This window comes from Epinephelus moara, chromosome 3 (genome assembly GCF_006386435.1).
Source record: "Epinephelus moara isolate mb chromosome 3, YSFRI_EMoa_1.0, whole genome shotgun sequence".
Lineage (NCBI taxonomy): Eukaryota > Metazoa > Chordata > Actinopteri > Perciformes > Serranidae > Epinephelus > Epinephelus moara.
Genome location: NC_065508.1, coordinates 14,636,122 through 14,659,586, shown reverse-complemented (window position 1 = coordinate 14,659,586; position 23,465 = coordinate 14,636,122). Strand labels below are relative to the sequence as shown.

General features: G+C 42.6%; 1 protein-coding gene across 1 annotated transcript in view; it reads right to left on the bottom strand.

Moving 5' to 3' along the window:
- Positions 1 to 23,465, bottom strand: part of tiam1a (TIAM Rac1 associated GEF 1a) — a 65,536-nt gene that overhangs the window by 26,753 nt on the left and 15,318 nt on the right. The window contains exons 2-13 of the mRNA XM_050040130.1: positions 19,874 to 19,979; positions 16,517 to 17,172; positions 15,404 to 15,690; positions 13,955 to 14,227; positions 13,615 to 13,846; positions 12,866 to 13,038; positions 12,003 to 12,227; positions 8,963 to 9,148; positions 5,529 to 5,675; positions 4,692 to 4,766; positions 1,687 to 1,857; positions 444 to 548 (exon numbers count right to left, since the gene is read on the bottom strand). Of these exons, the coding sequence (XP_049896087.1) occupies positions 444 to 548; positions 1,687 to 1,857; positions 4,692 to 4,766; positions 5,529 to 5,675; positions 8,963 to 9,148; positions 12,003 to 12,227; positions 12,866 to 13,038; positions 13,615 to 13,846; positions 13,955 to 14,227; positions 15,404 to 15,690; positions 16,517 to 17,165 (2,523 nt within the window). The 5' untranslated portion in view covers positions 17,166 to 17,172; positions 19,874 to 19,979. The remainder of the gene's footprint in view (positions 1 to 443; positions 549 to 1,686; positions 1,858 to 4,691; positions 4,767 to 5,528; positions 5,676 to 8,962; positions 9,149 to 12,002; positions 12,228 to 12,865; positions 13,039 to 13,614; positions 13,847 to 13,954; positions 14,228 to 15,403; positions 15,691 to 16,516; positions 17,173 to 19,873; positions 19,980 to 23,465) is intronic.

Here is a 23,465-nt window from a genome sequence, read left to right as displayed (position 1 = left end):
TGCAGCGGGCTGAATAATGTGGAGGTGAGGTCCTTTTCAATGAGAGTGATTGTTTATATGAATAATAGTGCACATAATACACTCGGAATGCTATTTTGCATAATTTATAGCGTATGCGATGCTGCTTTTTTTTCGCATCTTGGGAATTTTGTATGCATTGCAAATTAAATCTGTCATCCAAGTCATAAAACATGCACAAGCTTGCATCCAGATCTGCCTGGAATGAAACAAAAATTAATTAGTAATAAGGTGAAGACCCTAAAATCCAAATGGGACGTTGTGTCTCAGCTGAGACTGTAATACAACACAAAACAAAACAAAAAAAAAGGAACTTAAAATTACACATATAGTGAAATAACTGTACTGCATATCTTTCATTATCTGATATGGGTGTTGTCACTCTATTTCATCACAGGTTGTTACCACAGTGTGTGTTTTCTCACCAGATCAGAGATGTCCTCTTCGAGTGTGGGAACATAAAAGAGCATTTGGTTGTCAATCCATATCTTCAAACACAGGTAGTGGCCGGAGGGGTCTATCTTGTGGGTCTGGAGGCAACAAGAAAAGAGAGTAATGAAGTGTTTAATGGGAGGTAACTCTTAAAATAGACAATCATAACCACTGTATTCATTCTTCCTTCCAAAATAAGACTCACTCTAATTGCTTGTGGTTTATTTTCCTTGCGGTTTGACGCCAATCTTGTCTTCTAAGGTAACACATGGGTAGTATTTTAAAGTCACCAAGCAAAACACCATAATGTTTTCCATTGCCACACTCTATAGCTTATGACATCCCCTGACACAGACATATACCGTGTATTAAATCATGTATGTAATTCACATATATCTACATGCATGTAACACACAAGGGCCATGAATTAGATGCTCCAGTTCCCTGTGACATTTTTGTAGCATGCATGCACACAAACGCCCACACACACATCAATCAGCTTTCCACTTGTTTCAACAGACCTGAAATGTATACATATCATTAGGCATTATTATTGTCGTGTGTCTCTGGCTGAGTCCAATTAAAGCGAAGAGGAGATGGAGTGCAAAGAAAATTGACAAGACTGTGTCAGACAGTAGTATGCAGTGTATATTGTAAGGCGAGAAAACGTCGGGGAAAAGATCTGTGACACTGTCAGTCAAAGTGCACAGGCGGCATCTACAGTGTTATTTTCTGCCCTCGTAGAAGTGCCAGAGACAGTCTCATATCTCGGTATTCTCAGATTCATATTCAGATTTAAATTCAAGAAGACGAGACGAATTTTAAAAGGTTGACTTTTGCATGTTTGCCTGTCTTCAGCTGTCAACAGACTGTAAAATAGTAAGATTTCATCCTTATGCAACCGCTTATGGTATTCAAAACTCCCCTCAACAGAACTGCCTGCAATTTTATGAGACGCGTTCCTTAACATTGCATGTGGTTTGACAAACCTGTTAAAATTAATTATTTGCATGAAGAACAGCTGTTGACTGCTGCATTTATGTGTGTCTATATGTGTGTGTGCAGGCTGACATGCAATAAAGCAATGAGCTAAGAGAACGAAAAGGCTGTACCTCACCTACATCACTCCAAATTGTTGAACAAGTGCATAATGTTCGGTCTTTAATATCACTCTTATGTGCAATGTATTGTGCAGCATGTACTTAAACGTTTGCACTGCTATCAGTAATAGCCCACCTTGCAGACGGTGCTCAGGACTTCCAGCGCTGTCTCGCCGGGCTGTATGATGGCCAGGACAGGCTGATTGTTCGGCAGGCACACCCAGGAGGGAGTCAGGTAATCGGGAACCCAAATGTCGCTGTCTACGTTTTGCTGAGGAAGGCTTTTTACTGAGCCCTCTCTCTCCTTCTGAAAATGCAACACGCACACACACGCAGAGAGAGAGAGAGAGAGAGAGAGAGGGTTTATGCATGTTTGAGCAGCCTTGGTGCTCAGTGAACGAAGAAGGCACCCCATAATAAATTCAATGTTATCATGAAAACCTTTCAATTCTAATTGAGGTTCTGCTCAGTAAAAGAGGAAAAACATATTCTATTATCCACAATTCAAATTGCTTAAATCATGTGTTAATCCCCTTCTTGTTCACTAACACAGATTTGCTAAGATTGATTAGACTAATATGATGGATACTGGTGGTGGCCTGAAAGCAGCAGAAGATCTGATTACAAAATCTAATTCATTTGTGTTGATGAGAGCCTCTTGGTACAACTGTCTCCCAGCGTGGGTATGCGTTACATACAGTATGTGTGTGCATTCACTTCAAAGCATAGTCTGTAACCTTTAAGCCAATCAGCCTGACCTCTCACAATCTGGCAACCGCGTCAGCCTCTCTCCTCTGATTCTGTCCCGCTCATCTCTTCTATTCGACCTCACACTGTCTGTCACTGATACCTTATCTCCTCCTATCAGGTAACACCATCCACAAACTCGTTTATTCTTTCATTCCACTATTGCAACCCCCCCAACACTAATCACTGCCTCTCCTTCTGGTGCCCCTTTACCTCTATCTGCACATCACTCCATCATCTCCCTCCCTCCCATCTTTCATTTACGCCATACAATCTGCTGACTGTTAACAATCCGGCCCGGTGGTCCCTGTTTGAATGAACTATCCGAGTGTGTGTGTGAATTTTTATGCTGGTTAGATAGTGAGACGGAGAAAGAAACAGAAGGACACAACTATATGCAAAAGCACATTTTTGTATGCACAAACAAACACACGTTTGCATGTTCACATGCACAAACAAAATACAGACACACGCAGTTATAAAGAAAAACACACGCACATTTTCTCAGACAGACAACAGACCGGGGGGCCCATAACTAGTACCTCCCCCAACTCCCTGAACTCCCCAGCCCTGCTCGGCACCATCTGGCTCCCCTCCTGGCCCGTGTTGGATGCCACTGCTGGGGGGCGGGGGTCCTAGGCAGCTCACTAAACTCTCCTTCTCACTCACTCCCTTTTTTTGCCATCAGTGGGATTCCCCAGAACAAACAGAGAGTTAAATCCAGGACAAGCCCATCAGATGTGAACACTTGGAACTACAGTAATCTTACGAAAGATGCTCATTTCTACTGATGCAGCATTTCCAGCTCCACCTTACAACCAACTGAAGCGTACTTCCTATGCATTTCTTCACTGTCATCCCATACTCTGCCAGCTGAAGCTGGACGTGGGTGGAAGGAAATCAATCTCCCAAGGAGCCACTGGGGGCCTCAACGGTCAGAGTGGGTGAGTGCTGCAGAGTTTTCTTCCATGAACCGAGTTCACACACACAGACTCGTCTTCCCTCCCTCCTCATCTCTGCTGCCTTCTACCAGTTCTCATAAAATATGGAGCTGGCGAGCTTGTCCTTGCACAACCCATGGGTAATTGGACATTTTTTCCTCACAGTTCACATAAATTCACAATTTATCAGCCTGTGATAAGGTACTACTGGAAACCTACAATCCTGTAGTGGCCATGGGTGATCTATTTTCTGTCTGGAGATATTATTCATTATTTGCAATTGTCTGTAAATTGTGGTCAATGTGACAGGAACACAAGAGCACAGATGGTGTGAAACTGCAAGGTCCTTTGGTAGCAAATGTCTGCATAATTTGTTGAAACATCAGAAAGCTAATGATCTGAACATATCGGATCAAATTTGTCTCAGAGGGATTAGCAGACAGAAATATCCCTCCAGACCAAAGCCAATGATGCTGATAGAGATGGAATCGCCTGGAGCAAATGAAAAGAAGAAATGGGAATCTGTCAACACGGATCTGAAAATAGTGTTTGACACCGATGATAGAGAAGAAGAATAATAGCATTATTTCTGGCTATGACATAAAGTGGTCGGCAGTAAGAAAAAGGAGAAGGCAGGATTAAACCCAAGTTAGCCCTGCAAAGTCTGGTGAGGCAAATCATTTGTCATGTGGTGCAGGAAGAAGAACAGATGCAGAAGATGAAAAGGGTTGTTTATATAATACAAATAAACTCAAGAATCATCTGATAACATTCAGGAAAGATGAGATTCTGCCGCTTTTAAAGTTTCATGGTCTGCAAATTTCTCCTTTCACTCCCCAGCTAGGAAGTGGATGTCTGAAAACATTAAAGCAGGAGCTTGAAAATGACCTCAAAGAAATGCTCATTGATGCAGAAGGGTGCAGGGATTTTGTGCTTCCCCCAGATACCCCGCCAAATGAAGAGCCAGTGCACCAAAAGGATATCAGTTAAGTGAATGGAGGTGGAAAATCCAGCAATGGTGATGGCCTCGGGGTCTAAAGAAGCCCGTAGCCCATTATACAACACAAAGGTTCATCAGATGCCCCACTGATTTTTATGCTGGCTTATGCAAAAAGCAAACAATGACAAGGAATTAGCCTACAGCTAAACAAGCTCTGGTTTTCTGTGGTGAATCAAAAGGGAGAAGGAATTTAGTGTTTAGCCTTAGGAAGATTATTACAGTACAGACATAAACAGCCACCACAATGGGAATGGAGACAAGTTTGGGCCTACTGGAATTTAACTTTTACCTATCACTTTCAACAGCAAACATTTTTCAGAACAGGGCAGATTTAAAATAAAACACGTCTCCTAGAATTGTCAAGGAGCATGCAATTCTATTACGATCCTTAATATAAAAGGGCATTTGTACTGTGTTGGTGCTTTTGTCTTGTAAAGACAGCTGAGCTCTTACAGATTTCTCACTGGCAGAGTCTTCAAACATGCGCTCCAATGGCTTCCTCACCGGCTCCATCCCATCAACGAAGACCTGCAGCCACACAGAGAACAGTATATGGCAAATGCATCCAAATATATCATACACAGCAAGTAGAAGACACTCCTTAGAAACATCTTAACACTTTATCCAACCTGCAAACCTGCATTATGTTTAGTTGAGCATTTAATTTGCATGTCAAAACCAACATGTATGTAAAATGTTGTGTAGTTACTAAATTGGAGCATCACCAAAGTCTAATTTCACTAACTAATTCTTTAGTCCAATTTCCAAAAGTTCAATACACAACCTCTATCTCTTTGTCTCCAAACTGTTACTATATACTCTGGCTCATTGGCTGCCTATCTCAGACAGTAACATGTTAATTCCTATGTGTACTGTTTTCAAAATCCCTGTCCCTACCTGGAACTAGTCTCGCATAGCCAGACCTATTTCTACACTTTGTTTAGGGCTGTGTGACACAACAACAGTAATCTTCGAGCTAGCAACCTACATGTTAAAACGTCTTTTAATGTTTTATGTGGCATTTTCTTTTGTAAAGATTTTGCCATTTTAGTGCCAGTGCTTGCCTCTCCACCAAAACAAGGTTCCTCCAAACACTTTTCTTTAAGGGCACCGTCACTGCGACCTGGGCTTAGTGTCGCCCAAAACGACTGTGATTGGTTTATAGGAATACAAACAACCCAGAGTGTTTTTTCTTTTAGTGAGAATTATGAGGGGTTTCTCTCGCGCTGTCACAGTCCAATACCAAAAACTGTGAAATCAAAAGCTTGTAGTATGAATCACTATGATTACCTGGTTGATTGAAGGATGCCCCTTAGTCTTTCTCTTGGAGGCGGTGTCCAGTCCCCAGAGGGAGGAGAAACGGCTGCGACGTTTACTGAAGGTGCGAGGCATGGCCTGGTTCCGCCTCCTGATGCTGCTTTCTGTTCGGGCTGACACCTGTGATAATGATAATTAAAGAAAACATGAATCCAGTGGAAAAGGTATATGAACCCTAATTATAGAGTCGTGTTACGATCCATCCACATTATTATTTTACATTCAAATTTCAAAGGTTTTACTTGGACTTTTATGTATTTCCTTTGTAGATAATAATTCAATTTTTTACAATTACAATAATCCAGTTACAATACACTGTTACCAAGCTTTACTTATCTTACATCTAAATGACCTGCTATCTATAAAAGGGTTCAGAGTAGGCAATGCCACCATGGCTACACAGCTTGTCCAGTAAATACTACGCATTTGAGAGACATTTATGCAACACTGTTTTGTGTTCAGTATGTTCAGTATGTTATGCATATATGGATATGTTGTATGTGTAATTTCTCAAGTACTTAAACTAATTCAGATTCACAGTTTCTCATTAATTCTGAAAAGCATTTCACATAACTGATTGATTGCAATTAATGTGATAATTATATTTCATACTATTTATCTTCTTTGCTTTTATTTAATTGTTAAGCTGCAGTTAAATTGAACGGACTAAGAGAAGAAAAAAAAGGGGACTGGGAGACTACGTACATATCCTGTACACTGACAGCAGTGGCTGTCTGTGTTTGCTCTATAAGCCACTTCTTGCACTCATATATACTGTATAAATGCACGTTAACAGGCATGTAAACACACATAAAAAACACATACTTTCAGCTGCACAGTATACACTATTGGAAAACAGTGAACACACTCAACCTCTCATCTCCCTCATTGACCCACAACATGTTCACAGAGAAACCACTCCTGGCATTTCTGGGTTAATTCACATTGAACTCCTGGGCTATATGAGCAGCTCTGACTCACTATACGGTAAACGAATGCATACTTTGATGCACATGTATGTACTGTATGCGCACACAAGCACATACTGTACTTGTGTGGGCGTGTGCTCATTGGTCTCCTCACCAGTCTCTGCTCATAAGACACACACACTTCAAACATAATAGGTCAAACTGTCTCTAAGACTCTTCTTATGTAAGCTGTGTGCAAGAGGCCTTTTTACTGCCTATTTTATTACGGCGTCCCTTTTGGCTACGGATAATAACAGCCCTGATGAGTAAAAGGCATTACCGAAGAAAGCAAAAAAAAGAAAAATAATAATAGAGGTGTTCTTTTTGTGGCTGAGGAAAAACAGCTAAGAGTTGAGAGAGGACAGTTATCTTTTGCCGGAGGCGATGTGAATTGGTTCTTCTTAATGTTCCTTTATTTCATTCATTAATTACCAAGTTCTATTCTTTATTCTGTTAACGTATTTAATTTCCCTTTAGTTCATTTATATAGCAAAGCATACAGTGCCCGTTTATAGCAGTATTTTACTAATGCATTAATGAAATACTAAAAGGGAAAGAAGATGGGGAGTGAGACAGAGAGGAAGAGAAGGTGAAGAAAATAAGGCAGACATGAAGAAGGAGAGACTAACAGAGATAGAGTAGGAAACAGAGACAGGGAGACAAAGGAAGTGAGGGTGTAGGCAGTAAAGGGAAGGGGGGGGTCAGCAGAGCAGAGAGTGTTAAGCCTGTTTGTGGGAAAGTGCCTCAGGGATGGCAGCTTACTAACAGAGTTCGTATTGATTCACCAGTCACAAAAAAACACCATCAACCTCTGATGTTGTAAGTGTGAGTGTGTGTGTGCGTGTGTGCGTATGACTGGTGTATCCGATGGCCTGCTTGTATGAAACTGGCCTATAGAGATATTGTTTCCACCTCTTTCTCTGTGCTCTGCTCTGCTCTTTGTTTCCTGGATGATATTTGGCAGAGCACACAGCTGCCTGATCCACAGCAGCATATAGATCATAACGTCCATGTTGGTGTTTCATTCTGTACATTCTTGGAGCGCTCGAGGTGACAACGAGAGCACGGTTCAGAGCTCTGAGCTAATGACTTGGCCTTTAGCCACAGGCTAGAGCAGTAAGCATCAAGACTATATGTGGAGAAAATGATCTGAATGTGCGAGGTGAAGACAGTGTGTGCAGGTATGTACATGCCAATCCTGGAACCCATCAGGTAATGTCTGATGACGATAAGCCTCTGGGGGTAAGATCAAGTACTTTGTGTTGATCCAGTGTAACCAGTGAACACCCGGGCCATGACTTCCTCTTCTGCACGCCCACCATTTTGGCTAATCTTTACAGACACATATCTGCATATGAAGGCAAATAAATGTTTTAAAAACTAACATGAAGCTAACTTATTGTTGGATAATAGCCAATGAGTTTCAAGAATGAATTCTGCCTCTCCACATGGACTGTTTACCTGCCATTCAAACATGATTGGTTAGTACTACTTGGACTACAAACGGAAACCAGAACACTTCCATTCCCAAAATCTTGTCCCTTTGCCAACAGATTCTGGATACATATGCAGATATCTGTTAATAAAGATTATGTAAATGCAAGGTTACATCTAGTTTCCTGTATCATGACGAGGAAAAAAATTTCCATGAAAATATAAAAACTCTCTAAGACAATTTTGTTTAAGTCTAAGATGACACACTATCACAGCAGGCAGGCTGAAGCTCAGTAGAGATCAGTTATGTCACAGCTGCAGTCGGCTTTACTGTGGATTGTTTCTAATGAAAACTCTGTACTGACAGCTACAAAATTTCATTAGCGATAACCCTGCCAATATGAACAAAATTGGCGATTAATTACTCACGATGTTGACAAAAAATTCACTTGAAAATATTACTGTAACCCAAAGCTTTGCTTCTGCTCAGGTAGCCAGCTACAGTCTGAATCGGCACACTTGTAGTCTGGCTTTGCAGAAACACTTTTGGCTGCAACATTTGGGTAGTTTGGGTAGCTACTGTGCAAAGCCACTATAGAGATATTCATCATTTAGCCTTCCCCTTCATTCTTGCTCCTAATTAACTGTGGTTAAGTTGTAGTGTGTTTCAACCTCAGGCTACATGAAATGTCTGTTAGCTTGCAAATTTGTCAGGCAAGCAGAGATTCTTTCAGTGGGCGTGTGTGACAAGATGCTCACTCTAACAGCCAGATAAACACACCCACTCTCCAAGCTGGTATTGAGGGTCAGCAGTTGGGAACCTCTCATGCAATGCTTATTGGAACACGTAGAGACACGTGGGACAGAATCTGAGGTTTGGATTAAGGAGCTCTGATTAAGTTTAAGAGTGAAATTACAGTAAGCGAGGGAGAGAGTTGGAAAGACCAGTCGCACATGAGTATTAAAAAACGTGTTTGTGAGCTGGTGCATGGGCATTTTTCATACCAGTGCATGGAAGGAAGAGACAGAGAAGATGCCCAGTCGTCCCATGGCCAGCTTGGTGGGACGTGAAGCGAAGCCCAGCAGGCGTTTGGGGTTGGGGGGTTCACCGCCCTGTAGACTGGCCAGGTAGCACCGGCAGCGGAACAGATCCATGTGAAACCGCTCCAAGTTCTGCTCCCACAGGAAGATCTACCAGAAAGTGAAAGGAATGGATTTGTGATTATGCAAGATAAGCAAACTCTGCAGATTAGATCCAACGGCTCCACATTTGGCCACTGATGGAAACCACAGCAGTGATAAAGACAAAACAAAGGGATAAAATATGCATAAGAGATCACTCTTTGTTAGATGGTTATTTGGTCATTTCAGCAGGAGTGAGATGTGGGAGTGCTGAAGCCCCTGTGGAGAGGTATTACTCACCAACACAACCCCCACCAGTCTCCGACCTGCTGTGCTATGTGCAATGTATCACAGGGTGGGCCGTGGGAGGTGGAACACAGGGACAGACAGACAGACACACACACACACACACACACACACACTCGCAATAAAACACAATCTAGACTTCATTTGCACTGGTTACTGCCTATACATATTTGTTCTAAGACTTAAAGGGACAATTCGCCCAAAATCAAAAGCACTTATTTTTCTTAATTACAATCTATTCATCAGTCGAGATTGTTTTGGTGTGAGTTGCTGATTGTTGGAGATATCAGTCATTGAGATGTCTGCCTTCTCTCAAATATTATGGGACTTGATGGCACTCAGCTTGTGGTGTTCAAAGTGCCAAAATAAGTACATTTAAAAAACTGCAATGTATCTTTCCCGAAATCACGACCAGGTTACTCAAGATAATCCACCAACCTTGTGAGCAGTCTTATGTAGGAACTATTTTCTTTCTACTGTACTACATCCACCAATTGAATCACTGTGAACAAGGGAGAATGCATCTACTGCCCACTCACCTAGCGCCACCGTGCTAGAATGAAAATACAGACAGTACTTACTGACCCTCATGCCGACAAGAAGTCCAGTGTAGTTTTTTAATCCACAAAACTCGTTTGGGGTATCGGAGGATAACAGCTAGCCGGAATAACAGCTACACTTGAAGCAAGCGTGCTGTGTTTACATGGCAACTCGCGCAAGACTAGCTGATGGCGTGCTGTGTTTACATGGCAACTCGCGCAAGACTAGCTGATGGTTAGTGGTGGTGCTAGTTCTGGAGTCTCGCGCAAGTTGCCATGTAAACACAGCACGCCTGCAGGGCAGGCTGACTGACCACGGTGAGAAATGATGCTATAAAAGTTGAGTAAATTACGTCTTTTCAAGTCAATTTTGCATGCCGCGGCTTCAGGACACTTGGATTACGACGGACGAGCCGTTATGACGTTTTTGAAATGCATTAGCGGAGTTTTATTACATTTTCAAAATGTGGGTTCCATGCACTTCAAGTGTGGCTGTTATTCCAGCTAGCTGTTATCCTCCGATACCCCGAAACAGTTTTGGGGATTAAAAAAACTACACTGGACTTCTTGTTGGCATGAGGGTCAGTAAGTACTGTCTGTATTTTCATGCTAAACTGGCCATTTCTTTTAAGCTTCTTGCCCATGAGTAGATGCATGCTTCCTTCTGCTCAGTAATATGGTTGGCGGGTGTAGTTCGGTAGAAAGAAAATAGTTCTTACATGAAACTGCTCACAACATGGTCTGTGGATAACCTTGAGTAACTGTGTCATGATTTCTGGAAAGAGACATCGCTGTTGAGTGTTTTTTAAATACACTTTTTTGGTGCTTTGAGCTGAGAGCCATCTAGTTCCATTATATTTGACAGAAGACAGACACTCGGCAATTCACACCAGAACAATCTAGATGAATAAATAGCACTACAGGTAAGAGGACAACTATGTATTTTTTATTTTTGGGTAAAGTGTCCGTATAAAAAAATGTTCTTTCTTTCAGTCTTTAATTCAGTTTTCCTGCCAATTTATGCAAACCCATTTTGTAGATTAATATTGTTCCAGATAACGATCTTGAAATAGAGTCAGACAATGATATAATCCACAGCTCAGGCTGAGGCTTTTTCACTCTTTTAATCCCACATTTGTAGAATATGTATTTATAGTAGTGAAGCCAATGGGTTCCGGTGTTTTCTCAGAAATGGGACACACTCTGCATGCTGAGATTAACCACTTCCTGGTGCTTTTTATTATGTAATATTGTTTTCATTCATTAACTGTCACCCACATGCCACACACATACAAAGACAGAGACTTGGTCCTACAAGGAGCTCCATTGTTTGAGGGCACATTCTTTAGCTGTCTTGCAATGTTTACATGCAATGCTTTCTTAACCTTGAGCAGCAACTCCAGACATGCATGCATGGAGTAAGACTAAAGCTACACGCGATCTTCCACTGAAAGTGAAAAAAATCAGATCTTAAAAGAGCTTTGAAATTCCAGCTGTGACTCGTTTCAAAACAGCTACTGAATATGGAAGAATTAGCAAGAGATCTCAGGCTCACCTGCCAGCTAATAGTATGCACTGCATGTGTTTAAACATGTGCTATGAATATTCTGCATTCTGCTGCACTTGAATGTGTTCATAAATGAACACCAGTCAGAATATTTAAACACATCTGTCGATGCAAGTATTTCCTTAAGAACATTTTGTCTGGATGACGCCACACAGTAAAGATGATTTAGTACTGAGAATTCAGTGTGTGAGAGCATCGGTGCAGTTTGAAGGTACAAAGATGTGCATCTGTAAAGCCCCTTAGGTGTTTTCACTCAACTCAACTGGAGGTTAAAGGCGCTCAGCAGGGTGCTCAGCACATGAAATCACAAACCTGGTTCAGATCAGCATCACATTGACATATGACTAATTTGCAGCATGATAATATGAAAAGGCTTTTTCACAAAGACTGATTCCTCTGTTTCTGAACTTGCGTGTTATTACTGTACGAACAGCAGCTTTAATCTATTTGAGTACTTCCAGAGTTCCTGACTCATAACTCCCTTTTGCCTCCTTCTGTCCTTGCTCCATACCTGCTCCAGTATAGTCTTTCTCTTCTTGGCGTCGGTGACGGTAGACAGCTGCATGTCTCCCATCTTCTTCATCTTCTCGTCCATGTCGATCTTCTGCTCGAGCTTGCGGATCTCGGTTCGCAGCAGACGCACTGTATCCTCCCTGTGATGCTGCCGAGCCAGAGCAGCGGCGCACGCAGAGTGGATCGCCGTAATCCAGTTCTCCAGTTCTGTCTGGCCAGATGTCTGACAGGAGAAGGGAAAAGGGAGAATTAACTGATGACATCTCTGAAGAGTTAAGACAGGAAAAAAATCAAGAAATTGACAGCTAAAAGAATTGAAGTATGAGTCCCATTATTAGCCTCAGCGTGAGGGTGGTCACTACAATCTCATCATCATTTTATTACTTATCTTCCCATTCATTGATTGAATGTCACTGCCGACAGCTGCCATGCATATAAATAGACACATGTTAATATTACACAATGGTCACTGTGGTGGATCACTGTCACAGTATGACAGTGTGGCCTTTAAACATGTCAAACATAAAACAAACACATGGACACAGGAATGGCTTATCTCCCACACTCGGCTAAATGTCATGTACTTGTGTGCCACACACACACACACACACACACATACACAAACACCCCAGGGGAAATTAGATCTCCTTTCATTCCCATCCATCTCTGTCTCTTTTGATAATCTACTGACTTCATTCAGTCCCAAAAAACAATGAAATAACTGAGAAACCCCATTATGTTTTTGACTTTGAAATACAGCTGCTGTTTCAGTGTTAGTTGTATGGGTGAGTAAAATATTTCCCTTCCCCTTTGTTTTGTGATAAAGTGCACTGCTATTTCTTGTACCTGTGTCTCTCTCACCTGGAAGAGGAAAGCGTCTCCCACTGAGTTGCTGAGGCAGAAGACAAAGTCTTTCTTAGGGTGTTCAGGGACGGCCTGAACAATGCTGTTCTCCACCCACAATGCATGCTTGGGGACGCTGTTGTGGTCGATCCCAGAGCGACCATCTGACTCATACAGGAAAAGAGTGCAGCCTTGGAGAAGCAGAAAAGAAAGATAGAGAGAAACAGAAAGACTGAAAAAGGATTTTTCTTACTGATGTCACATTAAGTCCTGTATTTGCCATTGCATTTTATTGTATTAAAACCAATTAGCAAAACAAGGCTTTTAAGTACCTCACTGCAATATACAAAGTGTATAAGTGTAGAACAGTGGTTTATTTATTATTAGGGGGATGGATATGAGGACAGCAGGCAGGCAGAAATGCAGCTGCTGTATCTTGTGCATTTCTAAGGGACTAGATTGGATTTGACATGGATGCCGCCGTAAAATTAAATTGTGATGAGGCTGAGGAGAGAGGATGTAAGGCCACACAGAAGTGTGTGAGAGGGAGCAGCAGAGGTGACAACCAAGGGCATGGACTGTGTTAAGACTGATGTGATTACAGTCAAACAGGAGAGGGAGTGAGAGATTAAACAGGTTGGGGTTGGGTTAAGATGTTCATCTGAGTGTGACGTGGCTGCATGCTTTAGTTTAAAATTAAACAGGTAAAAATCTTAAATAATCTTAAATATAAAAGTATGAATGTCTATGCCTTAATCTATGCTCACCTTTCAGAGAGACCCAGTAGTGTTTCCACTTGCGCCTTGTTGCAGGTTCCACTTTCTTGTTTTTCTTATGCACTAAGAAGTTCTTCACAGCCAGAGCCCCTGCCTTCCTGACTGTACCTTGTGCACAGCCAATCAGAGCGTCCGATGGATACGCACTGCTGAGTGTGCCGCTGCTCTGCTCGTCACTCACAGCGGAGCCAGCCTCCTCCGTGCAGTCCCGACCCTGATGTGTCTGATGAGAGAATGATGGAAACATTGAGTGATAAAAACATGTTGGATCTATCATTTATACCCTTGTTTAAAAAGGGAATAACATAGAAACACACACAAAGTAACTAACCCAGGCTTGATTGTCCAGCTCCTTCCGGAAATTCTCATACACTCCTCCCCTGCCTCCCTCGCCACCTCGTCCTTCTCCTCCTCCTGCGCTGCTGCTCCCGCTGTCGCTCCCGTTAAAGACGCTGCTCTCGGTAGCTGAGTACACTGAGAAAGAGGCCGACATGGCCTTACAGCGCCGTGACACCAACTCTCCGTCTCCGTCTATCTCTGTGGTGACGCCATCGATGCCACTGTCGCCATACTCACTTCCCTCACCCAAAACACCAGAGATGTCCTGTGAGCCAGAAAAACAGGGGCGAAACAGAACTAATTAATTTATGGATTATTAATTCATATACAGAAATATTTATAGATATTTTTGGATAGTCAAAATATGCACAAACACAAAGAGAACACACACAGCTTAGGCTACACAAAGGGGTCTCTGGGTTTATATTGTTGTGTTTATATGTCTGTGGGTGGGTGCTCATGTTTTTCCATGCATTTCTGCTAAAAGAAATTTTTCACTTTGAGCGAGAGGTTCTCTGTGCTTTCACACTTTTCTCTCACCAAACCGAGTCTCCCTCTGTTCTTTTTCTCTTTGTTTTGCTGTGTTGTCGGTCTATTTATATCCGGTCTAACAACCCCCTCAGCCTGGCTAGATGAATTTATAATAAGCACTTAGGGTGCTCCGCTATCCAAGGGTGCTTGGGGGTTCTGGGAATGAGTTGAAAGAAAAGCCTGGTTTGCTATTTTAGTACTTCCTTCTTATTTTGCAACTTTTTTTTATCAATGATACATGAAATTTACAAAAAGCACATAAGCAGTTGTCTTGTTTTGTCCAATGAATCTCTTATTAATTGGCTACTTGGTGATGCATTACAGTGACTTTGCTCCTCTTTTATCCTCTGGGTGAATCTGCTTTTGTAACATTGTACGAAAAGCTTCTAAATTATGTTCAAAATGTCTTTGTGTGCCTGTTTATGCGTATTAGGACAGTGTGTGTGTGTGTCGTTGGTGAATGGGGCTTGAAAGATATTACGCTTTAATGCTTTAATTTCTGGAGGGGGAATGGAGAAACCAGGCCAGCAGTGGACAAGTAGCCCTACAGCGACTCTCTTATCTGACTCCATGTAATCCTTTTCCCCACAACACAAATATACACACATAGTTGGATGCACATACTTAAAACATGTACACACAACTGAGCAGCATAAGGACACACAGGAAATGTCTCTGGTTGTCGACAAAACTTTAATTGCTGTCCTCTGTCATGTCTGTGAACTTGCTGAACTTCCCGGACACTACTGATAAACAAAGTCCTCTATCATTCTACGTTTAGGGGTCTGTATTTTATAAAGGAGAGACAGAAGAAACAAAATAGAACCACAGAAAAGTAGAGAAAGAAGATTTAACCTGATTAATGTCTGCTTTGTATCTTTACTCATATATTCATAAAAGATGATCTAACCTGAGTAGTTTGTGCACGCCGTCCCTGGAAAGCAGGGCACGGTGCAGCAGGGATGCCAAGCCCTGCCAGGCCCTCTGACAGGCAGTGGGAGCGTCGGCAGGGGAGCGTAAATGCTCCATACCCGCCACCATCCTCCTCGGTTGGAGACATCAACCCCTCCTCCCCTTCTCCGTCTCCATCGCACTGTGCTTCTCTCCGGTTTTTAGCATAGCGGCTCCTCTGCCCCCTGAGGCCAGGACTCTGCTGGCTGCACAGATGGTCCAGAGAAGATGCCCTTTCAGCTGAGCCTGGAAAATACACAGGTGGTTATTGCAGGGCAGTGTGCGCATCTGTGCATGTGTGTGTGTGTGTGTGTGTGTGTGTGTGTGTGTGTGTGTGTGAGCAAGGTGAGGTAAGCATATCCTGATTACTGTCAGTTACCTTCACATTACTTTGCCACATTTGACGTGTAAATTAACCTTCCCCATGTGTGTCCTTCTGTGAATCTTTGTGATTTTTGTGAGTGAGCATGTGTGTGTGTGTGTGTGTGTGTGTGTGTGTGTGTGTGTGTGTGTGTGTGTGTGTGTGTGTGTAGCGAGCCCATCCATTATCCTGAGCTAGCTGACCACCTGGGGCATCGTTTAGACCTTCAGCAGTCAAGTTACCAGCTACCGCCTGCTGTCGCGCTGATCTCCAGCAGCTCTTGCGCAGCGCCAGTTAAGCTAACAACCCTGTGATCAACTGAACTGCTGCAACTGATGGATGGCAGCTAACCTTCAATCAGCAGATTTTCTCAAATCATTTTTCCCCACTCGGTGAGTGTCTCTCTGCAATTTTTCCCACCTTCCTCCCCCTCACCACCTCTGAAGTCAATCAAATCGAGCTAACACCCCTGCACACATGCACAGATATACATTTTTATGAGCATTTTGGCAACCATCAGCAACTGTTCTTTAGAAAACTGAGTAAAAATCCTAGAAACTTCAGTTTTTACTGTATCGATTCAAGATGGTAATATTGCTAGTCAATTGTGACTTAACATCTGTGCAAATGTAAGCACAATTTGCACCTCTGGTGGTCTTTGTAACTAATAGTCAGGATAATAGTGTTCGTGTGCATGTTTACAATTCTTACCTGCGTTGCCTCTAGGGCGTGTGAACTGCTCCTCCTCTTCTTCTTCTCCCCCATCTACCATCTCTTCAGTGCTGGTCAGATGCTCTTGGCTCAGGTCAGACAGAGAAAACTCCAGGCTGTCTTCTCTCCACATGTCTGCTGACTTAGACCGCTTCTTTTTAAAACTCCCTCCCTCCTGTGGACCCTCGGTCATCCGCTGGAGGTACCTCTCCTCACCAACAACATCTCCCTCCCCCTCCCCCTCAGAATCCTCTCCTCCATCCTGAGCGACAGTGTCCGCCTCTGAGGTTTCTGGAGTTGGCGTGGCCAAGGGGTCATCGTCATTTTGAAAGGACTCTGGTCTCATTGTCATAGCGACACGTTGCGTCCAATGAGGATTGATGCCAAACTCTCCAAACTCATCTGTTGCATTGAAAGGCTCCAGTCCGTTCTCTGCTAAGGATTGTGGGATGCTCGGGGTGCTAGAGGAGCGAGTTGAGGCATCAGAGTTTCTGTGTTCCTGTTTCACTGAAGAAGAGTGCCGGGAACGGCGGGTGACTGGCTGCTTGCTGGAGAGACGGAGTGACCGGGACGTGTGCTTGCGGGAGAGATGTCCCATTGCATCGCCGTAGAAACCACTGTCCCCATTCTGACTCTCCACGTTTCCCATGATTCAACTGTAAATAAGGATGAAACAGACAGTATATCTCAGAACAGTTTCCAATATTCCTTAATATAGGCTATGACTAATTCTTGTTAGAAAGTAGTGATGCAGGTGTCTTATTGGTCTGTGCCACATCTGTGATGTTTGTCTAACATCTGTATTCATTAACTGGCACATTGATCACTCATACCAAATTTGAGTACAATCTATATGCATGTTTACTAAGATCATCAATCTCAAACCAAGGCATGGATACAACTTGTGTGGGTGGGTGTGCTACATTCATCATATGTTTAAACTGGAAAGAGGAATATTAAATGTACTCCCAAATACATTCAGTGATTAAATTTACTTTTTTTTTAAGTCCAGAGGCTTTCAGAAGGTCAAGCAAACCAACAGAATCACACACAGCAGCTTCAGGTTTAGATTTTCCAAAGAAATACTGTCGTTTTAGTTGAGGGAGGTATCAGACCTCACTACTTCTTGAGTGATAGAAAACTGTATCTGTGGCAGCAACTATTGAAATCTGCCAAATATTGGAAGCTGGCACCAGATGGTTAGTCAGCTTCTCAGCCTTTGATCAGATATTTACTGTAATATGTAAATGTAGTGGGTTTTGTTAAAAGAAAAAAAGGTTTGTGCCAAATCTTGTCACACTCGGCAAAATAAGGCGTAGAAAAAAGTGTTTTTTTAGTGTTTGTGCCAAAACTCAAGATATCATATTGGCACTGTTCTCAAAAAACATTCAAAACCCAGCCCTCGCTTTACTGTAAGTAATGCGTTTAGAGCGAGAAGTCTTTGTCACAATTCCCCACTGAACTGGGCAAGAGTGCTGCTATGCCTGTTATTAAGTTTGGATTTGTTTAAGTTTGTTTATAGATCTGTTTTTTTTTTGTTTTTTTTAAAGGTCCAGTGTGTAGGATTTAGTAGCAGCAAGCGGTGAGGATGCAGATTATAACTAATGTAAACTTCTCTCGGGTGCCAAGCGTGTAAAGAAAACTACAGTGGCCACTGCGAGTTTTTGGTTTGCCCATTCTAGGCAACTGTAGAAACAACATGACGGACACTGTAGAAGAGGACCTTCTACATATGCAGACATAAACAGCTCATTCTACGGTAATGAAAACACAACGACTAATGAAAACATAGTAATGAATAGTATATTCTATTTCTACCAATATATCCCCCTAAATCCTACACGTTGGACGTTTAACTGTTGAGAGATATACATTCATCCATTACCACATTGCAGGCCTTGTCCTCTAATGGCATTGGCATGTTTACACTCACACATTTATCGCTGAAAACAGGTCAATCTCTGCGCTGGATGAGTGAGTAACATCTAATGGCCCATTTACTAACAGTGGTGAATCAAAGGTATCTAGGGGCTCTTTGAATGCCTTGCTGAGCTGAGCTGAGAGGCAGATGAGCTCAGGGATCAGGTTTCCACAGTTGAGATGGAAGTTCCCCCGTCAGTTTTGGGTTACATTAATGATCTTTCCATTTGTCTTGAAAAAGGGAAGTCAGCGCTGGGAATGACGTCAGACCCGAGTTGATTGCGTTCCAGTGCAAGCTGGAAAACCAAGATGTTGTTTGCAACTAGCCTGGTTAGCCATTGTTAGTGCTAGCTGATAACAACACATTATGCTACATACAAACACTGTAGCAACACGTCAACAGATACAACTTGGACAATACTGTGTGTACGACTGTGTAATGAGACACAAATAAGACAGAAGTGCTAATAAACAGCGCATTACCACAGCTTTCACTACTGTTGATGTGCGGAACAGCCATCTTAGATTCCTGAGTCAGAAATCCGACTTCAGGGTTCGTTCCAGTTGACATTTCCGACTGGGAAATGGGAAATCCCGACTTCCCAGTGCAAATCAAAAGCACCATAACTGACCTTAATGTTTGGTAATTTGCCTTGGACAACGCATTCAAACAGGGTAGCACAGGGACAATAGAGTTAATTAAAAATTGATTTAGAGCATAAACACAGCTTCCCAAGGGTTTTCTGGTGTTGTTCCATTTAAGTATTCAGAATGCATCAAAATTCCATTCCTTTTTTTCCAGCAACTACAAAGACATCTAAAATTTAAGACACCAAAACATCTTTCATTTTAATTTTAAGTCATGCAAATTTAAATTTTGATGAATTTGAGTCTGCACAGTGCACTGCAGCAGCAGCACTGACGTCTGCTGGTCTGGTTGATACATGGATGGATCGTCTCATCCTTTCTGCAGCACTTCTTTCCCTCGGTGATGTTAAAATTATTCATTAACCATATTCCCAGTACAGTTAAAACGATCAAAGAAATCTGTTTTTAACTGCGTTCTGCTGATCATAAAGTTATCCGAGCATCCTGCATCGCCTCATGCTCTCCGTTATATAAGCACACGGAGCTGCTGAGTCAACTGCTGTCAGATCAGTTGGTCCTCTGTGAGTCACACATCATCAAACCCACACCATCAGGTTCTCAGTGTGGGCTCAAACTGCAGAAATCTCTTCATACAACTTCTGTTTTTTACAAATCATTTAGAACCAGAGCCTCTGAGATTCATTCTTTGCTGGTAAGTGAGTAAAAATAAAGTAGCAAAGTAAAAACATTCATATAAACTGGCAGGATTTTACAATTCAGTGCAAAATCAAATAACAGTTTTTGCATTCTCGTAGCATTGTGAGACTAAGGTGTACAGAATGTGGTTACCTGTGGTTAAGCAGCCGCATCACCAGCTTCTCCACATCAGTGTGGTGTCATCTCTCACCGACCACATGATCCTCCACACATCCTCAAACGGCAGTGTCAGTTTGCCCTGAGAGGAACAAGAAGAGAGAGAAGCCTTTCAGTGGAGCTCTCACAACTTCAAAGTGACCTGATGTGTCAAATGCATACGCAGGAGGAGGGAGAAGACGAGAAGGGGAAGGTAGTTCTCAAACTACTGCAGAGGATCTGCCAGGTATGTCACATAAAGCAGGTGAAGTAAAGTTGAAAGGAAAGCTGTGAAGCACACTGGAGAGAGAGTCTATAGAATACAAGACAGCGTTCTGGATGAAAGAGAATAAAGGACACCGTGGTCAGTAAAGCCCGGGGTTAAATAATGCAGTGAAGCAAGTAGAACCAGACAAGAAACACACATTTAAATACACACATATACAAACTCACAGATCATCAAAAAACAAAGCGCAGAGGTATTGTCTGAGCCTGAGGGCGCAAAACAAACTCACAAACAAGCAAGATTTCTTTGAACTGCACCCTGAAACTCATTGCCAACCAGAAACCATACGGACATGTGCAGGCATGTGCACAAATCATTTTGGGATAACACTCCTTGTTTCCATGCAGACAAAGAGACACAGACACACACACACACACACACACACACACTCTCATGCACGCTGTTGGTAGAATGACAGAAGATGAAAGCAGCTATGGAGAATGATTTTCTGCTTAAGACTCAATTAAATGATCCTTGCCAACACGACCTAATTTTCCCTAATACCAGCCCTGAGCTGCTTAGGGTAGACCATGATTTCCATAATGTGCTATGTATAGTGTGAAGGTATGCAAGTAAAAGCATGCTTGCGTGTGTGTGTGTGTGTGTGTGTGTGTGTGTGAAATACTGCACATATTTTCAGTTCACAAAAAGATAAAAAAAAAATAGTTTGTACATAAAATGAGGCAGATATAACCCATGATCCTTCTCAGTCAGCTGGTATAAGCATTCAGATGCCCTGTAGCAGCATCGCTGGGAGACTGACTGCTGCCCTAAATGCTGCAAACACTATTGTCAGATTTGTTTGTGTACCGATAAGCTTATAAGCAGGAAAATAATGGAGGAAAAAAAAGTCACATCTAAAAAAAGAGAGAAATACAGCCTTCATCAATTGCAAAGCAGATGCCAATCAGTGGAGGGTCTATTTAGATCCTTCACATCTGGTGAGTAATTTCAGCTAGCTATTTTTTTCCCAGAAAGCAAACAAAGCGTTTGTTCCCTCTGGTCTACAATGCTGGCATGAGCATACATGTTACTTTCACAAACCTTTGCCTACAGCTGCTGCTTTTATTATTGCTAATCAGATAATGAACTGTCAATTTGTTTATTCTCTGAGGCAGAAATACAATAAGTCAACCGTGTTACACTTCTGGGAAAATTAAGACACAGAAATGAGAGTTTAGAAAAGGAGAAGTGGCAAATGACAATAGGAGAAGTGAAGGCCATTGCTGAGCAAGTGCACAGAAACCGTGCACAGTGTCTCTGACATTGCACCACCCCAGTGTGTGTGTTCATGTATTAAAACTTGCAGCACATTCCTCTCCAGCTGTGGGAAGCGGTTACATAAGCTAAACTTCATCCTGATTCTTCTCCTCTTCCTCTCCCTCCACCCTTTATTTCTCATCCGTCTTCCATCCCATCCGGCCTGAAGAGACTTATCCCAACCCACATGCTGGCCACATACCCCCCCAGAACAAACCACACAGTATAATGCACACACAATGCTTGACAGGTGTTGGATATTTATTTTGGAGCTAGTCCTGCTTTCCTTTTAAATCTGGCATCAGTGTAGACAGTAAGTGCAAACACAGGCCTTAATACCAAAAATGTTTTATAGATAGTACATAGTGGGGGAGTAGAAAGCAATATAACAACTTAAAAAATGGCTGTCAATGTACACACAAGCAAAAATACAGCATTTGGGTTGTAAAAATGTCCACAACAAACATGATCTTACCACTGAGAATTCTTTGTTACACTGACCTTACGTTGCTGTTGCCAAGACATACATCTATACATCTATTTGTCTGGGTTCAGTGTAGCAGAGGTGAAAAACACACACACAGGCCAAACAAACAAAACAATCCTGTCTGACACAACGCAGGGGAAATCAAACCGCTGCTTTTCCTCTGGCGGTGTACAGTCTAAAATGTTTAGTCTCTTCGGTTTTCCTCTCCCCGTGCCCTGCAGCGAAGCACGGAAGAGGGAGAGGGGTAACGGGGAGAGAGAAGGGGGGTGGGGGCTCTCTGCTAAACCCACGTAGAGCTGAGAGGTGAGGCAAAGCTGGAGGCGAAATGCATGAGGAGGGAGGGCGCTGAGGTTGGTGCAGACGCAGAAGGGAAAGGAGAAAAAAAACATATTGGGGGTCCTGCGCTATGAATAGAAGTTTGATATGGAAAAGTGTGAAAACAGGGGGAGCAAGAAATAAAGACTGAGGACGAGAGAGAAAGAGAAACAGAGAGATAGAGACAAATTGGGGGGTCCTATTGTTGCTGAGCTTTAAGTGGATAAGTAGACATGTGCTCTGGCTGCCTCTCTTCGGGCTTAATTGAGGGAGCCGAGACAAAAGGGGAAACATAATTATTCGCTCTCGTTCTCTCAGTCTCTCGTTCTCGCTCTCATTCTCGCAGTATATTAACACAATGAGAGAGTGTATTAATACAACGGCCTGTGCAACAGCAGCCAAAGCATCATTACCATGCAGACACTCGCACACAGAGAAAAGGGATAAAGAGCAATGTTGATGAAAATAAAATTGCATACTGGTTTACTGTCTCACTGAAAACACAACAACAAAAATCTCAGGTCCCTTTGCTTCATTTTAACTTCTATATTTGAATTTTATTTACTGAATTTATCACAACATGTTTGAATCTGCTGTTTCTCCATGCTCAGCACAGAGTGGAAAGCTCTTCAGAGTGAGTATAATGGACACAAAATCACAGCGCACTGGGACTGGATGTGCCACTTATCTACACTGTCAGATACAACTCCGCACTGGAGCTGTCAAACTCTTATTGCCACATCGCCACGGCTGCATTAGAAAGATGCTCCACACCTATAGACTCTCATGTCTATCACCTAATACATGAACACATACACACGCTAGCAGGTAGTTCTCTGCGGCGCACAATGGAGTGTAATACTACAAAGGCAGACATGCTTCCCGTCACACACACCTGCACAATCCCTGGAGAAATGTGAGCAGGTTTTCCGACTCACACACACATGCTCTCGCACTCTTTTCCCTTCGCCTTTGAAAAATACCAAAGGCCTGTCAGAACAGCCACGGAGCAGGCACACCCTGCTTCCCTCCGCCAATCTTTTCATCTCTGCACCTGTCTCACAGCTCCGCCCTACATGACACACAGCTCAGCTCTCCGGATTCAAACCACACATGACGTGGATGTGTACTACTGTATTGCACTGTACGGTGATTGAAGCCAAACAAAACATGTCTCATTGCTTTTATAAGCCTGTCATAGTCTAGACCGCATGCTGAAGTGGCTGCTGAAATCAGCCAAT